Source organism: Haliotis cracherodii, unplaced genomic scaffold, assembly GCF_022045235.1.
Source record: "Haliotis cracherodii isolate W230 unplaced genomic scaffold, xgHalCrac1.p SCAF_21, whole genome shotgun sequence".
Classification (NCBI taxonomy): Eukaryota; Metazoa; Mollusca; class Gastropoda; order Lepetellida; family Haliotidae; genus Haliotis; species Haliotis cracherodii.
Window position 1 is genome coordinate 8,906,687 of NW_027266277.1, and position 25,103 is coordinate 8,931,789.

Sequence of the window (25,103 nt, forward strand, 5' to 3'; positions counted from 1 at the left end):
GGTGGACCTGATGTAAACAAGGGAACACATCTACATCTGGATGGACCTGATGGAAACAAGGGAACACACCTGCATTTGGGTGGACCTGATGGAAACAAGGGAACACACCTACATCTGGGTGGACCTGATGGAAACAAGGGAACACACCTACATCTGGCTGGACCTGATGGAAACAAGGGAACACACCTACATCTGGCTGGACCTGATGGAAACAAGGGAACACACCTACATCTGGCTGGACCTGATGGAAACAAGGGAACACCTACATCTGGGTGGACCTGATGGAAACAAGGGAACACACCTACATCTGGGTGGAAACAAGGGAACACACCTACATCTGGCTGGACCTGATGGAAACAAGGGAACACATCTACATCTGGGTGGAAACAAGGGAACACACCTACATCTGGGTGGACCTGATGGAAACAAGGGAACACACCTACATCTGGGTGGACCTGATGGAAACAAGGGAACACATCTACATCTGGGTGGACCTGATGGAAACAAGGGAACACACCTACATCTGGGTGGAAACAAGGGAACACACCTACATCTGGGTGGACCTGGTGGAAACAAGGGAACACACCTACATCTGGGTGGAAACAAGGGAACACACCTACATCTGGGTGGACCTGATGGAAACAAGGGAACACACCTACATCTGGCTGGACCTGATGGAAACAAGGGAACACACCTACATCTGGCTGGACCTGATGGAAACAAGGGAACACATCTACATCTGGGTGGAAACAAGGGAACACACCTGCATCTGGCTGGACCTGATGGAAACAAGGGAACACATCTACATCTGGGTGGACCTGATGGAAACAAGGGAACACACCTACATCTGGGTGGACCTGATGGAAACAAGGGAACACATCTACATCTGGCTGGACCTGATGGAAACAAGGGAACACACCTACATCTGGCTGGACCTGATGGAAACAAGGGAACACATCTACATCTGGGTGGAAACAAGGGAACACACCTACATCTGGGTGGACCTGATGGAAACAAGGGACACACCTACATCTGGGTGGACCTGATGGAAACAATGGAACACACCTACATCTGGGTGGACCTGATGGAAACAAGGGAACACACCTACATCTGGGTGGACCTGATGGAAACAATGGAACACACCTACATCTGGGTGGACCTGATGGAAACAAGGGAACACACCTACATCTGGGTGGACCTGATGGAAACAATGGAACACACCTACATCTGGGTGGACCTGATGGAAACAAGGGAACACACCTACATCTGGGTGGACCTGGTTGAAACAAGGGAACACATCTACATCTGGGTGGACCTGATGGAAACAAGGGAACACACCTACATCTGGGTGGAAACAAGGGGACGGTGGGTTAGCCCTGTGGTTAAAGTGTTCTCTTTTCACGCCAGGGTTGATTCCCCACATACGTTCAATGTGTGAAACCCTGGTATTGCTTGAATATTGCTAAATGTGGAGTAAAACAATACCCACTCACTCACTCCAATTGTGGGTGTTTTATCTTGTTATCAGTAGTATATAACAACACTGTTTGACATCCACTCAACACTCATGCAGGAAAAAAAGCATCTCAGATGAACATAAGCATTTCTGATCAACATAAGAAAATATCAGATGAACAGAGACAAATCTAGACCTGCTAGATTCAGCCTCAACACTGAAGTAATTGTCAGTTTTGTATCTTAGACTGAAATGATAATGGACGAGCTCATCGTGCCAGGATTGTGATCCAACAGCAAAACATCCATGTCATGCCATGAAGACCAGCACTCGGTCCTGACCTATTCACTAATATTATGTCTGAAACGTCAGTGGCAGACGTACGTCAACGTCGAATACACCAACCATCATCAGAAGCATGCCTCAAAGCCAGTGAGTATGGTTTTACGCCGCTTTTAGCAATATTCCAGCAATATCACGGCGGGGGACACCAAAATGGCCTTCACACATTGTACCCATGTCGGGAATCGAACCCGGGTCTTCGGCGTGATGAGCGAACGCTTTAACCACTAGGCTACCCGACCGCCCTCACCACACCAACCACCAGAACCCAGTACTCCACAGCAGATATTATCATATCATTTCCTTTTGCCAGTACTGCATATAGATCCAAATATGTGTCTTCATGATTCCCACCATCCCCTACTTTTTGGCACAATATATATCTGTGACTGCTGGTGATATGACATTTGAACATTTGATTTTTAGATATATACTTCTCTTTATTTCAGTAAATGTCCCCGCTGGACAGCGGTATAAGGATCTATACCGAAAAGTAACTTTTTACAGTATTAAAGAAGTTGTTATCCAGGTAATTGTGTCTACCTTGTCACCCGTCAACTTCTAAGTAATGCCTATCAAACAAGTTTATTTTGGTAAATGTAGGCCAATGATCTATGTTTACATTCGATTGCATGACGTGTAGAATACATACAACATATTTATAGAAAATAGTTTTTCTGACATTATATCCTCAGAACTATTTTACGTAGGAGCATAGCATGATAAAGGTACATAGCTAGATTTTGAATACACGTACCGCTTCCTGTGGCCATTAAAAGGGGAAAATTATTCTTATTAGGATGAAGGCTATAGGTTTCTTTTATATATTTTGTACGTAGATGTTTGTACGCAGAGCAAATTGGTAGGATTTAAGTGATATTCATTCTCGATATAGCCAGTATTGCAACATTAAAATAGTCGACCACTTTGCGGTATATGAACATATCTACCAGTTGACCCGTGAAAAACATCGAGTCAGAATTTCTTCTCGGATTGGCTACGTCAAAACAATGTACCTTGGCCAACGTAAGTTTCAGGTATATCGATGACGTAATATATCGGTCAAACCTGCCAACCTGTGTTCCATCAGATTCAACCTATTAACGTTTTGATCACGTTTGTATTTTTGTTGGGTTAAAACCAAACTTCCTTTTGCCCCGCAGTTTAATGAGTTGACTCGAGCAGAATCCATCACGTGTACATCATATCTAAATATCAAACCAACTGTATAATGAATGTTTGTGCCATTTGTTGCGATACGTCATAAAGGGCCTCACCACAAACACACGTCTTCAAATTCTAAGCATGTTTTGAAGGAAAGGTATAGTTAATGGGGGCCATCTTTAGTTTGCGAGTCAAAATGAGGTATGTATATACTAGTATATGTTTACAGGAATCTATAGCTACTGTCGTAACGATCGTTTCTATCGAAATCGCGAGTAGTCTTGAAGTCATATTCTTATCTTTATAATTGCGTCCAATTTAAGTCCGTTTAGATATAAAGACTTGATTCTCTGAATATTGTATCATGTTTAGATAAATACAGCAGCATGCAAAAGTCATGGATTGTAGATATGTATTTATTTCAAAAGATATGTTCAACTTGGAAGCCCTTGTGTTGACGTTGTTTCATCGCAGAGCAGAGTATACCCGGCTAAAATGTTTATCGTGAATATCGATAGAAGTTTGGTTCTAAACGCGTGTAGATTGTGAACTATAAACTAGAGAATTAAAATTATTTCTTCAATGGGTAGGCCCTTAATAACTCTATATTTGGCGTCCTGGAAAATACTATCAGGAATTAATATGATAGATTTTGCGAGAAACGGAAATGTTATTTTCTTAAACTAAACTGACAGGAAGAGATATATGGTTTGGGTTTGTTTTTTAAAGGGGAATAATTATTCCCCTTCCCTCAACCCACCAGGTTCAAAACGAAACACATATATTATACACAAATATAGTTTTTCCATCCATGATCCCCCGTACACACCTCCCTTGAACAGAATTAAATTGGATGTGCAGATACTGTTGTTCAAAGTAACCTAGTATCTATGGTTTTGTTTCTGGTAAACATGTGGCACGGCCATGCACATATGTGTCAATGACAATTTGTAGCATTACAATATTTACAGACATCCTTTTCCGTTTCAGAACGGTAACCCCTTTTGAACTCAACCGATAGAAAGCCGCACTTCCGTAACCTACATATTCCCGCGAAAAATTCAAGGTAAATAATTTGATAAATATGACAAATGTTGAAGTTGATACCCATGTAGGTATGGAGAAATCTTTAAACTATTCGCCAATTGTGTCTGAGTAGCAGTAAGTAGGTCACATTATGTAGATAAACGTTGAAATCGTGGAACTCTAAGTCCGTACACGATTTTCCTGAATTGCTGAAACGAAATTATGGTTGAAAAATCATGAAAAAAAAATTATTTGATATTTCCGTAACCACACAAATTCCCCTCTAGATCTTTATCCATACAAAAATAGGTTGAGACAATCTGATCATTGACATCATGACTTTATTATGAATATGCGTGAATTTGAGAAATAGCTGAATTCAACAAGTGTTTCACCATGGTAACTGATCACGTGAATGTTCTATTTATAGCTCGGGAAACCCTTCTGACTTGTCCAAACTTGCACAGAGCTTATTCAAAACAAAAGGAAGCCATGAGTGTTTAGATACTCCACTTTCGAACAATTGCTGTGAGCACGGTCAGACTGTATTTTCCTCGTCCTCACACAAGAACTGTGGGCGACTTTGCTTAATAATACAGACCTTGCACTGTTTTATGTTAGATGCGATTGCTCTTAGACGTATACATCAATATGTCATCATCTGCATTGCACATCAGTACTTGAGCCCAAATGGTCAAACTATCTTATCGAACTGAATGAGTTATTAGAATCGTAGCTTGAGACACAGCATTATTACAACTGATGCAAGCCTCAAGAGATGCATCACAATCTAGCCATGAAATAAGCACCACGATAACCATGGTGCTAGAAATGATTCAGCCACAGTCAGAAATGGAAACAGTCACTTCATAATGAACTAAACTGAAGGCCATTTGCTTGTGGTAGTGCATGCATTGAGTCCAGCTCCCTGGTCTTGTACACTTGAGCTGTCTCAGATGAGGACAACAGCAAGGAAACATTGGACTCATCCGTCTTCACCACATATTTTGATGTATATATTGAAAAGTAAATTCGTTTCCCCATGGAGTATAAAACTGTCCATGATATTCTTTAATGTGTACTGTACAGCGCTTGTGAAGGCTGAGAATGAAAAGCTGTGAGAGTGTACCAAGAGTAACTATATAGGTATTAGTGAGCAGTAGATGGCAGATAGAACTTTTAAGCAACATGCAAAGCATATGGATTTGTTCAACTGCAGGATTTCTATTTGGTTGAGTTAGAGCCCCACCATGGAATGAAAACAAGAAGACAAGTAAATATCACCATGCTTTTGAATCTAAGTGTATGTCATATACCTGATTGATCCCATGAAAGCCTTCATATTCTGACTGAAAGCCTATAGAATTGAATGTCTAGAAATTAATCAGGACACAGAAAAGACAGCATTGCATTGGCACACTACTGTTTATGGATTGTGTGTTTATTTATGTTAGAGTGACAAGGAATATCTTATTCTAACCAGCTTTGTATTCTCCCATGAAATCCATTCACTTTAGTGGTTACAATAAATTCTAAAGTTATATGTTGGGTGCCTTGAATATATGCCCAGTCAATTGATGCTAATGACATGAATATCTGCCTTGAATATATACCTGGTCAATCATTAGATGTGAACAAAATGATTACATGATTAGATTCTGTTGTTACCTATTAAAAATTTAATGTAACTGTAATCATGGTGAGATGCCGCTCTCAAAAGAGTAAATGCCAGCCTCAAGTAATAAAAAACCTTCACAGCTTTAGAAATACATCAAACCCAACTCACTCACTCACTATTGATAATCAAAGCAGATTACTCCATGGCCACGTATTGTAGTTGGATGGTCATTTGATTCAGCCATGAAGATCTTGCTGCTTTTCTTGCAGATGTTACATCCTCTGGGCACACATTAGGAAGCAGGAGAGCATGATGGAGAAGAAACATAAAGAAATTTTGATAAAGCAGCGAGCCAACCTTGTGGAAAACATCAACCCCAGAGATGGCTTGTTTACCCAGCTGATATCCCAGAAAGTCCTCAACCCTAGAAGTGTTCGTACCATCCAGGTTAGTTCTGTTGTGTGCACTCTGTCATCTGTAGTGCTGCAAGATATGTAGTGTCCTTGGGCCCTAGAGGTGTTTTGGTCAGTTTCATTCAAGGACCTTAACAATTTGAAATATTAGATTCTTAACATAAAGGCAAAAGAAGAGCCCTTCGACACTTTTTTGTCTTGAGCAAACAAAGGTGGCAGTTCTTGTGTGTAGGTACACTGCTACTATTGCTTTGAGTTAATGAACAAAGTCGGCCTCAGTATTTGCAGAAATCAAACATGAACAATTTATGTAGGAAATTTGAGATTCCATTTGTTGTGTTTCTGTTTCAATAAGATCGTCCCATTGTCCAGCAGGTTACCAGCAGATTATCCTTGTGTTTCTGTTCAAGTACAATTGTCCCCCTGACCAGCAGATTATCTAAGTATTCCTTGTGTTTCTGTTCCAGTACAATTGTCCCCCTGACCAGCAGGTTATCTAAGTGTTCCTTGTGTTTCTGTTTCAGTACAATCATCCCCCTTTCCAGCAGATTATCTAAGTGTTCCTTGTGTTTCTGTTTCAGTACAATCGTCCCCCTTTCCAGCAGATTATCTAAGTGTTCCTTGTGTTTCTGTTTCAGTACAATCGTCCCCCTGATGTCCAGCAGATTATCTAAGTGTTCCTTGTGTTTCTGTTTCAGTACAATCGTCCCCCTGACCAGCAGATTATCTAAGTATTCCTTGTGTTTCTGTTTCAGTACAATCGTCCCCCTGACCAGCAGATTATCTAAGTATTCCTTGTGTTTCTGTTTCAGTACAATCGTCCCCCTGACCAGCAGATTATCTAAGTATTCCTTGTGTTTCTGTTTCAGTACAATCGTCCCCCTGACCAGCAGATTGTCTAAGTATTCCTTGTGTTTCTGTTTCAGTACAATCGTCCCCCTGACCAGCAGATTGTCTAAGTGTTCCTTGTGTTTCTGTTTCAGTACAATCGTCCCCCTGACCAGCAGATTGTCTAAGTATTCCTTGTGTTTCTGTTTCAGTACAATCGTCCCCCTTTCCAGCAGATTATCTAAGTGTTCCTTGTGTTTCTGTTTCAGTACAATCGTCCCCCTGATGTCCAGCAGATTATCTAAGTGTTCCTTGTGTTTCTGTTTCAGTACAATCGTCCCCCTGACCAGCAGATTATCTAAGTATTCCTTGTGTTTCTGTTTCAGTACAATCGTCCCCCTGACCAGCAGATTATCTAAGTATTCCTTGTGTTTCTGTTTCAGTACAATCGTCCCCCTGACCAGCAGATTATCTAAGTATTCCTTGTGTTTCTGTTTCAGTACAATCGTCCCCCTGACCAGCAGATTGTCTAAGTATTCCTTGTGTTTCTGTTTCAGTACAATCGTCCCCCTGACCAGCAGATTATCTAAGTATTCCTTGTGTTTCTGTTTCAGTACAATCGTCCCCCTGACCAGCAGGTGGAGGAGCTTCTCAATGTTCTTCCAACAAGAGGCCCTGAAGCTTTCTCCAAGTTCTGTGAAGCATTGAAAGAAGACGATCAAGAACATGTGCTGGACTTACTTAAGTGTGAAGAAACTAAAAGTGAAACAACGAATGATGGAACGACACCAACTTCAGAATCGGGGGAGTGTTCACGTAAACGAGCTCATTCTCCGTCCCCCCAGGTCTTGTGTATCAAGGACAAGGATAGTCAGAATTTAATGATCAAGTATTTAGCCAGTGAGGAACACTCAGAGAATGCAGAGAGGAAGAGACAAATGTTTACAGATGGACACAAAGGTTATGAACAGGGAGAGCCACGGCACACATTCAAACACTGGATATCTGAACCTGGGGTCGTTCACATTGGCCGGTTTGTGCCGGTGGACCCCCTTGAAAACTACATGGCCGCCCCAGCAAGCTTGTCAGGGGGCAGATGTACCCCCTATGATCTTTCCCGATGTGATAGCCTAGGTGAGAACCTGATTTTAGCTGAATGAAACTATGTATTTATCGAGGTATTAATGAAGTAAACCTCCATGGTTTGCAGTGACTGACTGCACATTCATTCATTGTTTCAAAGCCATTGTAAATATTAATGGACAACAATTCTTCAATCAGGGCCCCTTATTAGGTTAACAGAGTTTGTTCTTGAGGAGAATGTTATTAAATTAGGGGTTATATTATTCCTTTGAATTCTCAATTTTTCAGATGCCATGACCAAGAGGCCTGTCCAGTTGTCCTCTCAACACCAGCCATCCAGTGATACAATAGGTGACCACCCTTGTCTGGAGCTCTGTACCGCTGGCTTCCTTAATCACATGTTTCTTATACAAGGATTCTCCCTGCTGTGTTCATGCAAGAGGGAGGAAGTGTGACATCTATTTCAGTTACAATGCAGACATATTGCCTTCTCAAACCTTCTATTTAGAGTTCATGGAAGGAGATTTCTCAGTTGGGTGCTTTGTTGCTAAGCTTAGAATAGGTCTTCAGCAACCCATGCTTGCCGTAAAAGGCGACTATGCTTGTCGTACGAGATGACTAATGGGATCGGATGGTCAGGCTCGTTGACTTGGTTGATGCATGTCATCGATCCCAATTGCGTGGATCGATCCTCATGATGTCAATCACAGGACTGTCTGGTCCAGACTCGATTATTAACAGACCGCTGTCGTATAGCTGGAATATTGCGGAGTGCGGCGTTAAACTACAAAAAAAACCCCAAAAAACATTGTCTGTGCAAATGTCAAACGTTATGGTGAATATTGACTGAAGCACTGTCAGAAATGCCAGAAAATGCTTTATCCCCTTTAAATAATTTTAGCACTTAACACAGAATTCTACACTTGAAACCATATAATCTGGCAGTCAACTATTTGTCGAAATTCAAATTGGTGTCTGACTAACTCTTACTTTTCCACACAACGAAGGTCTTTGAACATAGTGAATACCTCTAAGCTTCATAGACCATACAACATCATTAAAACCTGGGTTATATGTAATTTGTGTTCCTTTCTTGGGCTTGACATCATCAAACTGTGGGTACTTCAAGATTATGTGCATATCCTATTTCGTTTTCACAGCCATATTTATGCAAAATCATGACAATCATCAGAGATCTGAGATTGATCTATGGGACAAACATGCAACCTTATTTTGTGTGTCACAACTAGGTTTCATGTCAACATGCACCTAGTGCAAGTAAAATGAAGTTCTTAGATCAAGCCCTGACCTGTGGTGGCATCAACACACAGATAAAGGCTGTACAATTGCCGACTACAATAACACCCTTCCCAGGATATTGCGAAGATGAGAATCCATCTGTTGTATTTGTTGCAACATTAAACAATAATCACTCACTCACTCTGTTGTGGTTCTGTGTGCAGTTTGAGCCAGTGTTGTGTCCTTGTCCTCAGATTCTGAAGCAGTCCAGATAGCAAATACCTTTGATGAAACTGAGGATGCTCAGATTGACCTAACTGACGGGCCAGTCAACGTCAAGGTCGACCATACATCCCGGCAGTTCTTCCTTGCATTTCAAAGAAAGGTAAACACAAGAACATGACAACTGTGATGGGACAACATGCTCTTAATGTTCAGGGCTTGTCATGGTCGGCACACACCATGTGACCAGCTCACACTGTTCCCTGCTCGATACTACCTTAGAGACCGGTCATCTATTATTTATTATAGGAGGGGTGGGTCAGAGGTGTTTGATGCTCTAATGTATTGAATATAATGATTATATTTTTTCATTGACCCTCAATTTTTTCATGCCCCCACTCACACCCTCTATCAATTGTCATATTTTTGGATGCCCCTTCCCTCATTCCTTCTGACCCACATCCCACTTTAATAAATGACCTGTGTTTGACCAAAAATAAATATATATCTGTTGCCATGGAAACATTTAACTTTGTTTAAAAGGCTGTATCCTTGTTTGCAGTCATACCCCATGCAGAGGCTACCTCGAGGGAAGGCCCTGATCATCAATGTCAATGAAGTCATCAGCAAACCACCTCGACGCGGCACTGACATCGACCGGGATAATCTCCACAATCTGCTCAAGCAACTTCACTTCGATGTCCAGGTGTTTAATGATAAAGATGGCCTCACTGCACAGGTGAGTTAGTGATTGTTGGTCCCGGGAACTGACTGAGAGCCAGTCAGTAATACACTACTGATGAAGTATGTCACTGCAGGTCTCCAAGTGACTGACGGTATCTGTAGGTATCAAGAGGTCAGTAACAGACTTGACTGTTGTCACTAGGTATCAAGAGGTCACTGTGAGTCAGTAACAGACTTGACTGTTGTCACTAGGTATCAAGAGGTCACTGTGAGTCAGTAACAGACTTGACTGTAGTCACTAGGTATCAAGAGGTCACTGTGAGTCAGTAACAGACTTGACTGTTGTCACTAGGTATCAAGAGGTCACTGTGAGTCAGTAACAGACTTGACTGTAGTCACTAGGTATCAAGAGGTCACTGTGAGTCAGTAACAGACTTGACTGTTGTCACTAGGTATCAAGAGGTCACTGTGAGTCAGTAACAGACTTGACTGTTGTCACTAGGTATCAAGAGGTCACTGAGTCAGTAACAGACTTGACTGTTGTCACTAGGTATCAAGAGGTCAATGTGAGTCAGTAACAGACTTGTCTGTTGTCACTAGGTATCAAGAGGTCACTGTGAGTCAGTAACAGACTTGACTGTTGTCACTAGGTATCAAGAGGTCACTGTGAGTCAGTAACAGACTTGACTGTTGTCACTAGGTATCAAGAGGTCACTGTGAGTCAGTAACAGACTTGACTGTTGTCACTAGGTATCAAGAGGTCACTGTGAGTCAGTAACAGACTTGTCTGTTGTCAATAGGTATCAAGAGTGTGCTGACATTCTTGGGTGTTTTGAATGTCTTGGTATATATCAGTGATAAAACTGTATGGTTGTCGAAGCTGAGATGTACATGTTGACTCTGATTGGTCAATAGGAGAGGCATAGAAAGGACATAACTCGTAATAGCCACTGGTGTCGCTACGATCGAGCCCAGGAATTCCAGCCAAGTTCAGCAAGGGTGGAAACTGGACTTTTCAAGTCCGTTAACTCTCTTGCCTCGGGAAGATGCTAGGTATCAAGAGGTCACTGTGAGTCAGTAAAAGGCTTGACTGTTGTCACTAGGTATCAAGAGGTCACTGTGAGTCAGTAACAGACTTGACTGTTGTCACTAGGTATCAAGAGGTCACTGTGAGTCAGTAACAGACTTGACTGTTGTCACTAGGTATCAAGAGTGTGCTGACATTCTTGGGTGTTTTGAATGTCTTGGTATATATCAGTGATAAAACTGTATGGTTGTCGAAGCTGTACAAACAATGTAGTTGTTGAAATAGCTGTTATTATTATTTCTTGAAAGTTAGAATCCAGGATGCCTGATCCAGTTAACATACAATGTACAAACACAAGGTCCTTTGCTCAGTGTTCCTTGTATAACATTGCAGGGAATAGTGGCGAAGCTGAAGATGTTTTCATCCTTGTCTGAGCATCTGGAGTCCAACTGCAGTGTGGTCTGCCTCCTGAGCCATGGGGAGGAGGGCTACGTGTTCGGGACTGATGGCAAGAAGATCCCACTGGATGAGATTTTCATGATGTTCGACAACACCCAGTGTAGAGGACTGATTGGCAAACCCAAAGTGTTCTTCATTCAAGCATGTCGTGGAGGTTTGTCATGCAGATATGTCATCAAGCAGCCCTGTTGTTGTGGTTATGACAGTTGTTAGATTAGAATGTCACTTAACCCGAAGATCACACAACTTTCTTATTAAGGTAGCTAGAGGTATGAGACTTTTTGTTTTTTAGTAAGGGACATTGGGTTAGCCTTATGGTTAAAGTTTTCAATGCCCACATGGGTACAATGAGTCCATTTCTGGTGTTTTCCTGCTCTGATGTGACTGGAATATGTCTGACGGCAACATAAAACCTGATTCACTCACTTCAAAGTGGTACTGCAGTAGTCAGCATAAGGGCTCAAAGATGAGTATCTATAGATGTTGGTGAGGTCAGCTGTCACCAGTTTCATGGTGGTCAAGTTTTGGGGTTTTAATCTCAAGATGTCCACACCAGCAGGTATTGCATGACTATGGCTGAACACCATGGATTTGGTCATGTCATTGGAACTGTTCTCAACAATTCCTGGCCAAAACATTTCTCATGGATACATATATCTTGTATTGATGACCTTGGCTTGATTCAGGAGCTCTGGACCCTGGGGTGCGGCTAGAGAAAACAGACGAGACAGATGGGGGCCCGCCTGTGTGCCCCGAGCCGTGGAAACAGCTGCCCACCATGTCCGATATGGTCATCTGTTACCCCACACAGTATGGTGAGTAGGTTACTCCACACCCCTCTCAGTACCCACCCCTCTCACTACTGACCACCTCTCTCAGTACCCCTCACCCCTCTCACTACTGACCACCTCTCTCAGTACCCCTCACCCCTCTCACTACTGACCACCTCTCTCAGTACCCCTCACCTTTCTCACTACTGACCACCTCTCTCAGTACCCCTCACCCCTCTCACTACTGACCACCTCTCTCAGTACCCCTCAACCCTCTCAGTACCCCTCACCTCTCTCAGTACCCCTCACCCCTCTCACTACTGACCACCTCTCTCAGTACCCCTCACCCCTCTCACTACTGACCACCTCTCTCAGTACCCCTCACCTTTCTCACTACTGACCACCTCTCTCAGTACCCCTCACCCCTCTCACTACTGACCACCTCTCTCAGTACCCCTCAACCCTCTCAGTACCCCTCACTTCTCTCAGTACCCCTCACCCCTCTCACTACTGACCACCTCTCTCAGTACCCCTCACCTCTCTCAGTACTCCTCACCTCTCTCAGTACTCCACACCTCTCTCAGTACTCCACACCTCTCTCAGTACTCCTCACCTCTCTCAGTACTCCACACCTCTCTCAGTACTCCTCACCTCTCTCAGTACTCCCCACCTCTCTCAGTACTCCTCACCTCTCTCAGTACTCCACACCTCTCTCAGTACTCCACACCCCTCTCAGTACCCCTCACCCCTCACAGTACCCCTCACCCCTCTCAGTACTCCACACCCCTCTCAGTACCCCTCACCCCTCACAGTACCCCACACCCCTCTCAGTACCCCTCACCCCTCTCAGTACTCCACCCCCTCTCTCACTACTGACCACCTCTCTCAGTACTCCACACCGCTCACAGTACTCCACACCCCTCTCAGTACCCCTCACCCCTCTCAGTACTCCACCCCCTCTCTCACTACTGACCACCTCTCTCAGTACTCCACACCGCTCACAGTACTCCACACCTCTCTCAGTACTCCACACCTCTCTCACTACTGACCACCTCTCTCAGTACTCCTCACCCCTCTCAGTACTCCTCACCCCTCTCAGTACTCCACACCTCTCTCAGTACTCCACACCGCTCACAGTACTCCACACCTCTCTCAGTACTTCACACCTCTCTCACTACTGACCACCTCTCTCAGTACTCCACACCTCTCTCAGTACTCCACACCTCTCTCAGTACTCCACACCTCTCTCAGTACTCCACACCTCTCTCACTACTGACCACCCCTCTCAGTACTCCTCACCCCTCTCAGTACTCCACACCTCTCAGTACTCCTCACCCCTCTCAGTACTCCACACCTCTCACTACTGACCACCTCTCTCAGTACTCCACACCCCTCTCAGTACCCCTCACCCCTCTCAGTACTCCACCCCCTCTCTCACTACTGACCACCTCTCTCAGTACTCCACACCGCTCACAGTACTCCACACCTCTCTTAGTACTCCACACCTCTCTCACTACTGACCACCTCTCTCAGTACTCCTCACCCCTCTCAGTACTCCTCACCCCTCTCAGTACTCCTCACCCCTCTCAGTACTCCTCACCCCTCTCAGTACTCCACACCTCTCTCAGTACTCCACACCGCTCACAGTACTCCACACCTCTCTCAGTACTCCACACCTCTCTCACTACTGACCACCTCTCTCAGTACTCCACACCTCTCTCAGTACTCCACACCTCTCTCAGTACTCCACACCTCTCTCAGTACTCCACACCTCTCTCACTACTGACCACCCCTCTCAGTACTCCTCACCCCTCTCAGTACTCCTCACCCCTCTCAGTACTCCACACCTCTCTCACTACTGACCACCTCTCTCAGTACTCCACACCGCTCACAGTACTCCTCACCCCTCTCAGTACTCCACACCTCTCTCACTACTGACCACCTCTCTCAGTACTCCTCACCCCTCTCAGTACTCCTCACCCCTCTCAGTACTCCACACCTCTCTCACTACTGACCACCTCTCTCAGTACTCCACACCTCTCTCACTACTGACCACCCCTCTCAGTACTCCACACCCCTCTCAGTACTCCTCACCCCTCTCAGTACTCCTCACCTCTCTCAGTACTCCACACCCCTCTCAGTACTCCACACCTCTCTCAGTACTCCACACCGCTCTCAGTACTCCACACCCCTCTCAGTACTCCACACCTCTCTCAGTACACCTCACCTCTCTCAGTACTCCACACCCCTCTCAGTACTCCACACCTCTCTCAGTACTCCACACCCCTCTCAGTACTCCTCACCTCTCTCAGTACTCCTCACCTCTCTCAGTACTCCTCACCTCTCTCAGTACTCCACACCCCTCTCAGTACTCCACACCCCTCTCAGTACTCCTCACCCCTCTCAGTACTCCACACCTCTCTCAGTACTCCACGCCCCTCTCAGTACTCCTCACCCCTCTCAGTACTCCACACCCCTCTCAGTACTCCACACCCCTCTCAGTACCCCACACCCCTCTCAGTTCTTCTCACCCCTCTCAGTACTCCTCACCCCTCTCAGTACTCCACACCTCTCTCAGTACTCCACACCCCTCTCAGTACCCCTCTCAGTACTCCACACCCCTCTCAGTACCCCACACCCCTCTCAGTTCTCCTCACCCCTCTCAGTACCCCTCACCCCTCTCAGTACTCCTCACCCCTCTCAGTACTCCACACCTCTCTCAGTACTCCACACCCCTCTCAGTACCCCTCTCAGTACTCCACACCTCTCTCAGTACCCCACACCCCTCTCAGTTCTCCTCACCCCTCTCAGTACTCCACACCTCTCTCAGTACTCCACACCCCTCTCAGTACCCCACACCCCTCTCAGTTCTCCTCACCCCTCTCAGTACCCCTCACCCCTCTCAGTACTCCACACCCCTCTCAGTACTCCTCACCCCTCTCAGTACTCCACACCTCTCTCAGTACTCCACACCCCTCTCAGTACCCCTCACCCCTCTCACTACTGACCACCCCTCTCAGTACCCCTCATCCCTCTCAGTACTCCACACCCCTCTCAGTACTCCACACCCCTCTCAGTACCCCTCACCTCTCTCAGTACTCCTCACCCCTCTCAGTACTCCACACCCCTCTCAGTACCCCACACCCCTCTCAGTACCCCTCACCCCTCTCTGTACTCCACACCCCTCTCAGTACCCCTCACCCCTCTCTGTACTCCACACCCCTCTCAGTACCCCTCACCCCTCTCTGTACTCCACACCCCTCTCAGTACTCCAAACCCCTCTCAGTACCCCTCACCTCTCTCAGTACCCCTCTCAGTACCCCTCACCCCTCTCAGAACTCCACACCTCTCTCAGTACTCCACACCCCTCTCAGTACTCCACACCTCTCTCAGTACTCCACACCCCTCTCAGTACCCCTCACCCCTCTCAGTACCCCTCACCCCTCTCTGTACTCCACACCCCTCTCAGTACTCCAAACCCCTCTCAGTACTCCACACCCCTCTCAGTACTCCACACCCCTCTCAGTACCCCTCACCCCTCTCAGTACTCCACACCCCTCTCACTACTCCCCACTTCTCTCAGTACCCCTCACCTCTCTCAGTACCCCTCACCCCTCTCAGTACTCTACACCCCTCTCAGTACCCCACCCCCACTCTAGTGCCCCACACCCCAGTAGGTTGCAGTTAGCTGTAATGTGTCGATGATAATGACCATACAATGGAGAAATTGTATGTTGCTTTAGGCTTCATGTCTGGAATCAACTTTCGGCATGCTCGACATTGTTGCAATAAAGCAACCAAAGGTGTTTATACTTCTGTGTTTTTTTATCGTAACATTGCTCTTAATGTCCCTTTTTATCCCCGAACAGCCAGTCTGTCCGTCCGTCAGTAATCATTTCCTTTTGCGGGGCAGAACTCGAAAATAATTCAGTGTATTTGATCGAAACTTGGCATATCTATCAGTCACATACTGAAGTTGTGCCTTTTGCTATTTAGGAATTTTAGAATTTTTTATTTTTTACGTTTCCATGGTAACAAATTGGACATAGTTTATAAGGGTGGTGTTCGTTTCCGGAGCGTAACTCAAAAAACGTCAAATACTTTCTTACAAAACTTTGCATGTCTACCAGGCACATACTGAACTAGTGCCTTTTGCTATTTAGGATTTAGGATTAGTATTCACGACCGTCTGTACGTACGTCCGTACATCCGTCCGTACGTCCCACCTGTTTGTTGCCACGATATCTCAAGAACTAAACACTGGATTGTCCTCATATTTGGAACTATGGTGTATATACAGACTCCGCAGACACCAGTTGGTTTTGGTGACCTTGACCCCATTTTCAAGGTCACAGCAGGCATATCTGCTTTTGGAGTTGGAAAACGGTGTTGCCGCAATATCTCAAGAACTAATCTGTGGATTGTCTTCATATTTGGAACTATGGTGTATATAGAGACTCCGCAGACACCAGTCGGTTTTGGTGACCTTGACCCCATTTTGAAGGTCACAGCAGGCAAATCTGCTTTTGGAGTTGGAAAACGGTGTTGCCGCGATATCTCAAGAACTAATGGCTGGATTGTCTTCATATTTGGTACTATGGTGTATATACAGACACCGCAGACACCAGTCGGTTTTTGTGACCTTGAACCCATTTTCAAGGTCACAGCAGGCAAATCTGCTTTTGGAGTTGGAAAACGGTGTTGCCGCGATATCTCAAGAACTGAACACTGGATTGTCTTCATATTTGGAACTATGGTGTATATAGAGACTCCGCAGACACCAGTCGGTTTTGGTGACCTTGACACCATTTTGAAGGTCACAGCAGGCAAATCTGCTTTTGGAGTTGGAAAACGGTGTTGCCGCGATATCTCAAGAACTAATGGCAGGATTGTCTTCATATTTGGAACTATGGTGTATATACAGACACCGCAGACACCAGTCGGTTTTCGTGACCTTGACCCTATTTTCAAGGTCACAGCAGGCCAATCACTGGATTGTCTTCATATTTGGTACTATGGTGTATATACAGGCGGGGGACATTTCGTCACTTTGTGACAAATACTTGTTTTATTTCAATTTTAAGTTTCCATGGCAACCAGTTGGACTTAGGTTATATAGGGTAGAGTTCGCATAACTCAAAACCCATTCAAAACTTTCTAACAAAACTTTGCATGTCTATCAGACTCATGCTGAACTGGTGCCTTTTGCTATTTAGGAATTTTATAAATTTTTATTTTTTACGTTTACATGGCAACAAGTTGGACTTATGTTCTATAAGGGTGGCGTTCTTTCCGGAGCGTAACACAAAAACTGTTAAATACTTTCTTACAAAACTTTGCATGTCTACCAGGCACATACTGAACTGGTGCCTTTTGCTATTTAGGAATATTATAAATGTTTATTTTTTATGTTTCCATGGTAACAAGTTGGACTTATGTTCTATAAAGGTGGTGTTCGTTTCCAGAGCATAACTAAAAAAACATTAAATACTTTCTAAAAAACTTTGCATGCCTACCAGGCACATACTGAACTGGTGCCTTTTGCTATTTAGGAATTTTTATTTAATTTATTTTTACGTTTCCATGGCAACAAAATGGATGTAAGTTTTCAAATAGGGTGGGTTCACTTCTGGAGTATAACAAATAAATTGTTAAATATTTCCTTGCCAAACATTGCATGTCCATATATAAAGCACATACTGATCCGGTGCCATTTGATATTAAGGAGTTTTAGAAATGTTTATTTTAGAATTTCCAATGCAGCCATTTTGACATGGGCTAAGAGAAATGTTGGGTCAGTTACCTGGTTTGGGACCATAACGTGTTAAAATGGGCGGGGGATATAGATGACTTCGTTGACTAGACGCTTGTTTCTTGTAATTTGTCATTTGTTTGCATAAAAAAAACCCACAGAAACACACGTTTTACTTTCAATTTCATATGGATGCGACCATGGTGGATCTTTTGTTGGTAAACAATGTATGCTTCTCAAAGAACATTCAACTCTTGACTCATTACATACAGAATTGCACATTTACTCGTGGTTACTTTACAGACAGCTGCCGGGGGGATATGTCATCTTTCTGATGACTCTTGTTATTTTACATTAATGCCAATAATGTCCCCCAAGAAATTGCATGGTTTTGGTAGGATATGTTGTACTTACTGAGTGATAATGTGGGAATGACTAGAATACCTTATTACTGTGGTGATACCACACATGTATATTTGTTACCATATGGTAACAATAAGAATATCTCACTGAAAATATTCAGTCAACACACCCCATGATCCATTCACAGTTTCTATTCAACATGGCTAATGATTCTAGTAAACCTGTCTTCATACAGATGTTTGCCATTGTAAAAATGTGTAAACGTCATATAAACTAATTCTTAAAACTATCTCTTCATAAGTCAGGTCAGGAATTCTTGCTCTATTCATTCAACCAGTGTTAAGGTGGTTTATACTTACAGTATGCAATGAACCGAGACGTTGCTGCTGCCACTCTGCAGACTTTGTGAAGATCTGAGCTTTGATTGGGTGATGAGTCTGTGTTGTATGATTATTCAAGGCTTGCCAAGGACACATGGTACCTGAGTTGACTGTCAAATGTTTGATGTGGGCAGGTTACTATGGTACCCAAGTTGACTGTCTAATGTTTGATGTGGGCAGGTTACTATGGTACCCAAGTTGACTGTCTAATGTTTGATGTGGGCAGGTTACTATGGTACCCAAGTTGACTGTCTAATGTTTGATGTGGGCAGGTTACTATGGTACCCAAGTTGACTGTCTAATGTTTGATATGGGCAGGTTACTATGGTACCCAAGTTGACTGTCTAATGTTTGATGTGGGCAGGTTACTATGGTACCCAAGTTGACTGTCTAATGTTTGATGTGGGCAGGTTACTATGGTACCCAAGTGGACTGTCTAATGTTTGATGTGGGCAGGTTACTATGGTATCCAAGTTGACTGTCTAATGTTTGATGTGGGCAGGTTACTATGGTACCCAAGTTGACTGTCTAATGTTTGATGTGGGCAGGTTACTATGGTACCCAAGTTGACTGTCTAATGTTTGATGTGGGCAGGTTACTATGGTACCCAAGTGGACTGTCTAATGTTTGATGTGGGCAGGTTACTATGGTACCCAAGTTGACTGTCTAATGTTTGATGTGGGCAGGTTACTATGGTACCCAAGTTGACTGTCTAATGTTTGATATGGGCAGGTTACTATGGTACCCAAGTTGACTGTCTAATGTTTGATGTGGGCAGGTTACTATGCATGGCGCAATCGTGAACGGGGAAGCTGGTACATCGAGGCCATTGTGCAGATCTTCATGAGGCATGCGAAGAATGAGGACATCTGTACCATGCTGAACCGGGTGAGTAGTACAACTAGGGGAGCAGCTTGTTGTTTGTTGCGTGGTTGTTGTTTAGTGCTGCGGCCTTTAAATAATCAGCTTGGCTCAGAGAATCCAGTGATTCATATCATGAGCATGTGTGACTTATGTAGGTCCTAGTAAATATACTCACTGCCAAAAGAAACGTTAACTGTAGAAACATAGAGAATTATAAATGTTAAGATGAGATGTTTCCAATGTGTACCGCTTAATGACAAAAGTTACATACAATCCGTCAAGTGTTACCATAGTGCCTTTATTCTTATCACGATATGCTGCACGAGATTTCCAAACTGTACACACTTATCCTGCGGGTGACAATTGGTGCCTCTCGAGTCATGGATCTATGACGTCACATGTGATGCGCTCTAATATCTGGTGAATATAAGTAATTCTTCCTATATTAACCAACATGTATGGTATTCGTGTGAGTATAGGTCTATGGACTAACTTGCTGTGGTTCTGGCACCTGACAGTGCCTAACGTTGGTTGCTCAGTGCAAGTGGGCCTGCACTACCATGAATAACTTGTTGAATGTTGAATATGAAGATGAGACTAATTACTTTCAGGTGAACCACCTGGTGTCAAGGAAGGTGTCCCGCTGTCCACAGATTGACATGGACCGCATGACACAGATGTCGGAGTACAAGAGCACCCTCCGGAAGCCACACCTTTTCTTCTTCCCCGGCATCGGCAGTGGATAAGTTTAATCAGAACGTTGACAAGACATGTTGTGGCCTACACTGCTGCGCGAAGCCCTACGACTACTAGTACTGTGCTGGGTCGGAGAGTCTAAGGGAGTGCCTTGGCTCATGACCCAGTATGATGATATATATATTGTGCAGATGGGTCGGAGAGTCTAGGGGAGTGCCTTGGCTCATGACCCAGTATGATGATATATATTGTGCAGATGGGTCGGAGTGTCTAGGGGAGTGCCTTGGCTCATGACCCAGTATGATGATATATATATTGTGCAGATGGGTCGGAGAGTCTAGGGGAGTGCCTTGGCTCATGACCCAGTATGATGATATATATTGTGCAGATGGGTCGGAGTGTCTAGGGGAGTGCCTTGGCTCATGACCCAGTATGATGATATATATATTGTGCAGATGGGTTGTAGTGTCTAGGGGAGTGCCTTGGCTCATGACCCAGTATGATAATGGCAGGATACCTTTGCAGTAACTGAAAGAAATGCAGTGTGATATTTTACATCCAGTTCATTGCCTGTTATCTGAAAGTATGGTGTGGACTAACTATGGGGTTTACAGCAATTGCTGACAGGTGCTTCGTGTGTGTTTGACAGTTTTATCTTGGATCCGAATTTTAGGTTATGAAATCATTTTGAATCTGTTTTACACAAACTTGTTTTACATGCTTCATTTAAGTTATATCAAGATGATATTTGGTGCTTACAACTTACACAAAATCATTCTGCCATCTTCACATGTTCATTAACATTACTACTGTATGACAGCCCTAAGCAGATTCCATCTTTCTTGTGGTGGCTGGAGATGGCTTGTGTATGTTTGGTGTCCATGGTCAGCCATCAATTTCCATCAGCCACCAATTCAGCTCACAGTGTTGCTGGTGTCTCCTGTTAGCATGTGGTTTAAGAATATTTAGTTTTTGTTAAGAAATCAAAATACCCTGTATGTTTCAGATTTTGTGGTCAGTTTTCCTATTGGTTATCTATACTAAACAGAAACAGTTTGAGATCATGAATATTTTGGGGGATACCTTTTTGAAGACCCTCTGTATACAAGTCCCGAGGTTTGTCATAACGTGTAGATGTCAGTTTGTCTGAATGTACAAGTGATCTGCAACTGACCTTATGGAGCTCCAGTTACTGCAACCACATTGCAACATTTGCAGCAATATGGTGCATGACTGGTAGAGTAGGAAACAACAACTGTGCCTGACTGGAACACTTGGTACAAGAATGCCTCTTCTTTCTCACAATATGAACACAGTGTGTCCTAAAGAACACACCCTTGACTTTGTCAAGTTGAGAAACTAATCAACATGCTGCTGTTGTACCCATCAGCTGTTGGCTGTGTAATAAGTGATGTAGGAGATATTGATGAAATGCTACTTGACACTAGTTCCACGAATGTCCAGATTGGGCACAGGTATATCAGTTACCTCCCTTATGCAGATCACTGACTTACATCTATTTTAAGAAAACAATTAAAGGACAATGTCTGTTTTTACATTTATCATGATTTAGTTGCATTTGTTTGTTTTATCCATTGCTGTTTTCTATTAGTTTTATCCATAGTTTTAGCGTTTTACATGTGTATGTGTTTCACAATTGTGTGTGTGTACTGTGGTGTGAGTCAGTTCTCCTCGACTATCCATTGTATTATATCTCAGTTCTGTGAAGGTAAATACCCTATGTCCAGTTACCATGAAAGTGTTTCGGAGGTGATGTTGCTGTCTCCCAACTTCTACCAGGTAAGCAGTAGCTTGACCCAAGTCCCTGGCTTATCAATCAACAGGGGCGGTCGGGTAGCCTAGTGGTTAAAGCGATCGCTCGTCACACCGAAGACCCGGTACAATGTGTGAAGCCCATTTCTGGTGTCCCCCGCCGTGATATTGCTGGAATATTGCTAAAAGCGGCATAAAACCATACTCACTCACTCACTCACTCACTCACTCACTCGTAAATCAACAACCACTCTAAATGACTCTCCTGTATAAAAGTTTGGCTTAGAGCTATATTCAAAATTGTGACCTTGTACAAGCGAACAATGAATATTTTCAATCAAATCAGAATATTGTTGGCTTGAAAAGATGTCCCTGTGTGTCCCATCAGGCATTCCAAGATGATGTAAGGGAACTTTTTAATTTAATGGAACATCTATACTCAGCACGATGCCATTCAAACCACACTATTTATCATGTTATGTATCATATTATTTATCAAGATAGAATGGAGATATTATTTGCTGGATAAACACAGTTGACATAAAAGTGATCAAATCCTCTGAGCATTGTAAACGGGAGTGTGTTGTATCAGTCATTCATTGGTTAGTTGCACTCCTATATATGCAAGGGAGGGAATCAACCGTTATCCATCCCGGAAGGGGGGTGTTCAATACGCTTTGCAACTTCAATACAAGACCAAGTCGCAGAATATCTTTTGCACTTTTATTTTTCAATATAATCTCCATTCACCTCAATACACTTATTCCATTTGTCCTTCAAGCTTTTAATACCACTTTTATAGAAATACGCAGATTGGCCCTCTAACCACGCCTCTGTGGCAGCCTTTATGTCCTCGTCATCCTGGAAGCGTCTTCCACGTGGGGCAGATTTCATTTGCCGGAACAGGAAATAGTCACTGGGGGTTAAGTCTGGGCTGTACAGTTAATTCACCCACCTTACAGCCCAGACTTACATTCTCTTATTCTATCGAGTGTTCACTTATGCAAATCTTAACATGATATTTCATCGCATGATGGAATACAGGACTCATTGCGCTATGTCACGGCAACTCTTAAGTATGCATGTTAACTTTTGTTTGACAGTTTCTGGAATGTTTTTGAAGTGGAATGACCCTTACCTCCATTTGAAATTGGTTAGAAAAGAATCCATTTGTTTGGAAAATGGTCCCTTGCCGCAACCTAGATCGTATGAAAACTGATTATGCGTAATTCAAAACAGGAAGTGATGTAAACCACATAATCCACATGTATCACACCATAAATAGTGATACCGCAATAATATAGAGTTGCCGGTCATTGAGTCGCTAATGACAGGTACTTTGTTTACTGAACTCGGTAAAGAAAATCAGCATCGATCAATCCTCATTGATGTATCGTAAAAGTTGATCAAAGAACAAGAAACATTTTGCGTGTGACATATTTAATATGTTGGTAAGCATTCGCCATTACGATCCATCATAATTAATTACCACGATAATATAGTGGGGCATCACGATATACATCTCCTGGTATACATGTATGTATACAAGGGAGGGCATCACCCTAGACATCTCCTGGTATATGTATACAAGGGAGGCGTCAGGCTATACATCTCCTGGTATATGTATACAAGGGAGGCGTCACGCTATACATCTCCTGGTATATGTATACAAGGGAGGGCATCACCCTAGACATCTGGTATATGTATACAAGGGAGGGCATCACCCTAGACATCTGGTATATATATACAAGGGAGGGCATCACCCTAGACATCTGGTATATGTATACAAGGGAGGGCATCACCCTAGACATCTGGTATATGTATACAAGGGAGGCGTCAGGCTATACATCTCCTGGTATATGTATACAAGGGAGGGCATCACCCTAGACATCTGGTATATGTATACAAGGGAGGGCATCACCCTAGACATCTGGTATATGTATACAAGGGAGGCATCACGCTATACATCTGGTATATGTATACAAGGGAGGGTATCACCCTAGACATCTGGTATATGTATACAAGGGAGGCATCACGCTATACATCTGGTATATACAAGGGAGTAGGGCAGGTCAGGGTGTGGTGGAGAAGTACCTTCATTCTCTGTCTGGGTATGTTCTGGCTGTCCTTGCTGTTGAGACTTTAGTTTTGTTACCTAATCCTGCAGATTTAACTGTGACATTCCTGTCTGCTGTTATTCAGTTGTGGTTGGTGGAGCTATTAGAATGTTAAAATTTTTATTGTTGTTTTGTATTTGCATTGTTTCAGTACCAGAATGAGCATGACCCAGCACTGCTGAGGAGTAACATGGGTTAATATATATACTGACTCATTCTGTAGAGTTGAATTATTTCAGCATTTTTACAACTGACAGTGACACCTTGAGAGTAAACAACGAATCTGACAGTACTTGATCCACTTGGAGCTTTACTTACTGCCTATAAAGATCAGTGGTGATGCTCAAGTGAATGATTATTGTGGCTCATTTCATTGTAGGGTATTGTACAGGTAGTTTCCTTGGACTGTTATTACACACAACCTGTGACAGGAAGCCTTGGAGATGCCACTAGGAGCATGACATGCTGCCTGTTTGCTAGGGATGTCGTATGTCACGACATCAATGTATTGGTATCGATGTATTGGTAAATGTTGAATATGGTTGACGTTTCAATACAAATTTCTTAATGTTGATACTAAATAGATAATTCACTGCCACAGAAATATTGACATTTATTAAGATTTCCATGGTTAAGATGGACAATGAGAAGGCAGAAAATTTAATTTGAAACATTTAATGGATCGTCCTAGTTCAAAATTAGCATTGAACTTGCAGGTCCATGCAGGTAATTTCTATCTATACCCATACAGAATAAATAATTTTATCATTGATCAGTATTGTGATACTTTTGAGTGATAGGATTGGCCCAGTCACCTAAAGAGCCGC

At 43.5% G+C, this 25,103-nt stretch overlaps 1 protein-coding gene and 1 pseudogene across 2 annotated transcripts; both read left to right on the forward strand.

The window, feature by feature from the left end:
* The first annotated feature begins 3,980 nt into the window (after positions 1 to 3,980).
* Positions 3,981 to 23,506, forward strand: LOC139470879 (caspase-2-like). Of its 2 annotated transcripts, none has more exons than XM_071253199.1 (10): positions 3,981 to 4,028; positions 5,876 to 6,053; positions 7,462 to 7,981; positions 8,219 to 8,281; positions 9,424 to 9,554; positions 9,954 to 10,130; positions 11,496 to 11,715; positions 12,248 to 12,376; positions 19,605 to 19,714; positions 20,302 to 23,506. In XM_071253199.1, the coding sequence occupies exons 2-10, from the start codon at positions 5,916 to 5,918 to the stop codon at positions 20,434 to 20,436; spliced, it is 1,623 nt and encodes a 540-aa protein (XP_071109300.1). In that variant the 5' UTR covers positions 3,981 to 4,028; positions 5,876 to 5,915; the 3' UTR covers positions 20,437 to 23,506. The 2 variants fall into 2 exon arrangements, with proteins under 2 accessions (XP_071109300.1, XP_071109301.1); XM_071253200.1 differs by lacking the exon at positions 3,981 to 4,028 and adding an exon at positions 5,180 to 5,261.
* Positions 22,127 to 24,543, forward strand: LOC139471061 (uncharacterized; annotated as a pseudogene).
* The last annotated feature ends 560 nt before the right edge of the window (positions 24,544 to 25,103 follow it).

Excerpts from the sequence above, each read along its gene's own strand:
- LOC139470879 (XM_071253199.1), top strand. The coding sequence starts at position 5,916 with ATGATGGAGAAGAAACATAAAGAAATTTTGATAAAGCAGCGAGCCAAC. Across the intron at positions 8,282-9,423 it reads GCCATCCAGTGATACAATAG|ATTCTGAAGCAGTCCAGATA; the intron begins GTGACCACCCTT and ends CCTTGTCCTCAG. Across the intron at positions 12,377-19,604 it reads CTGTTACCCCACACAGTATG|GTTACTATGCATGGCGCAAT; the intron begins GTGAGTAGGTTA and ends TGATGTGGGCAG.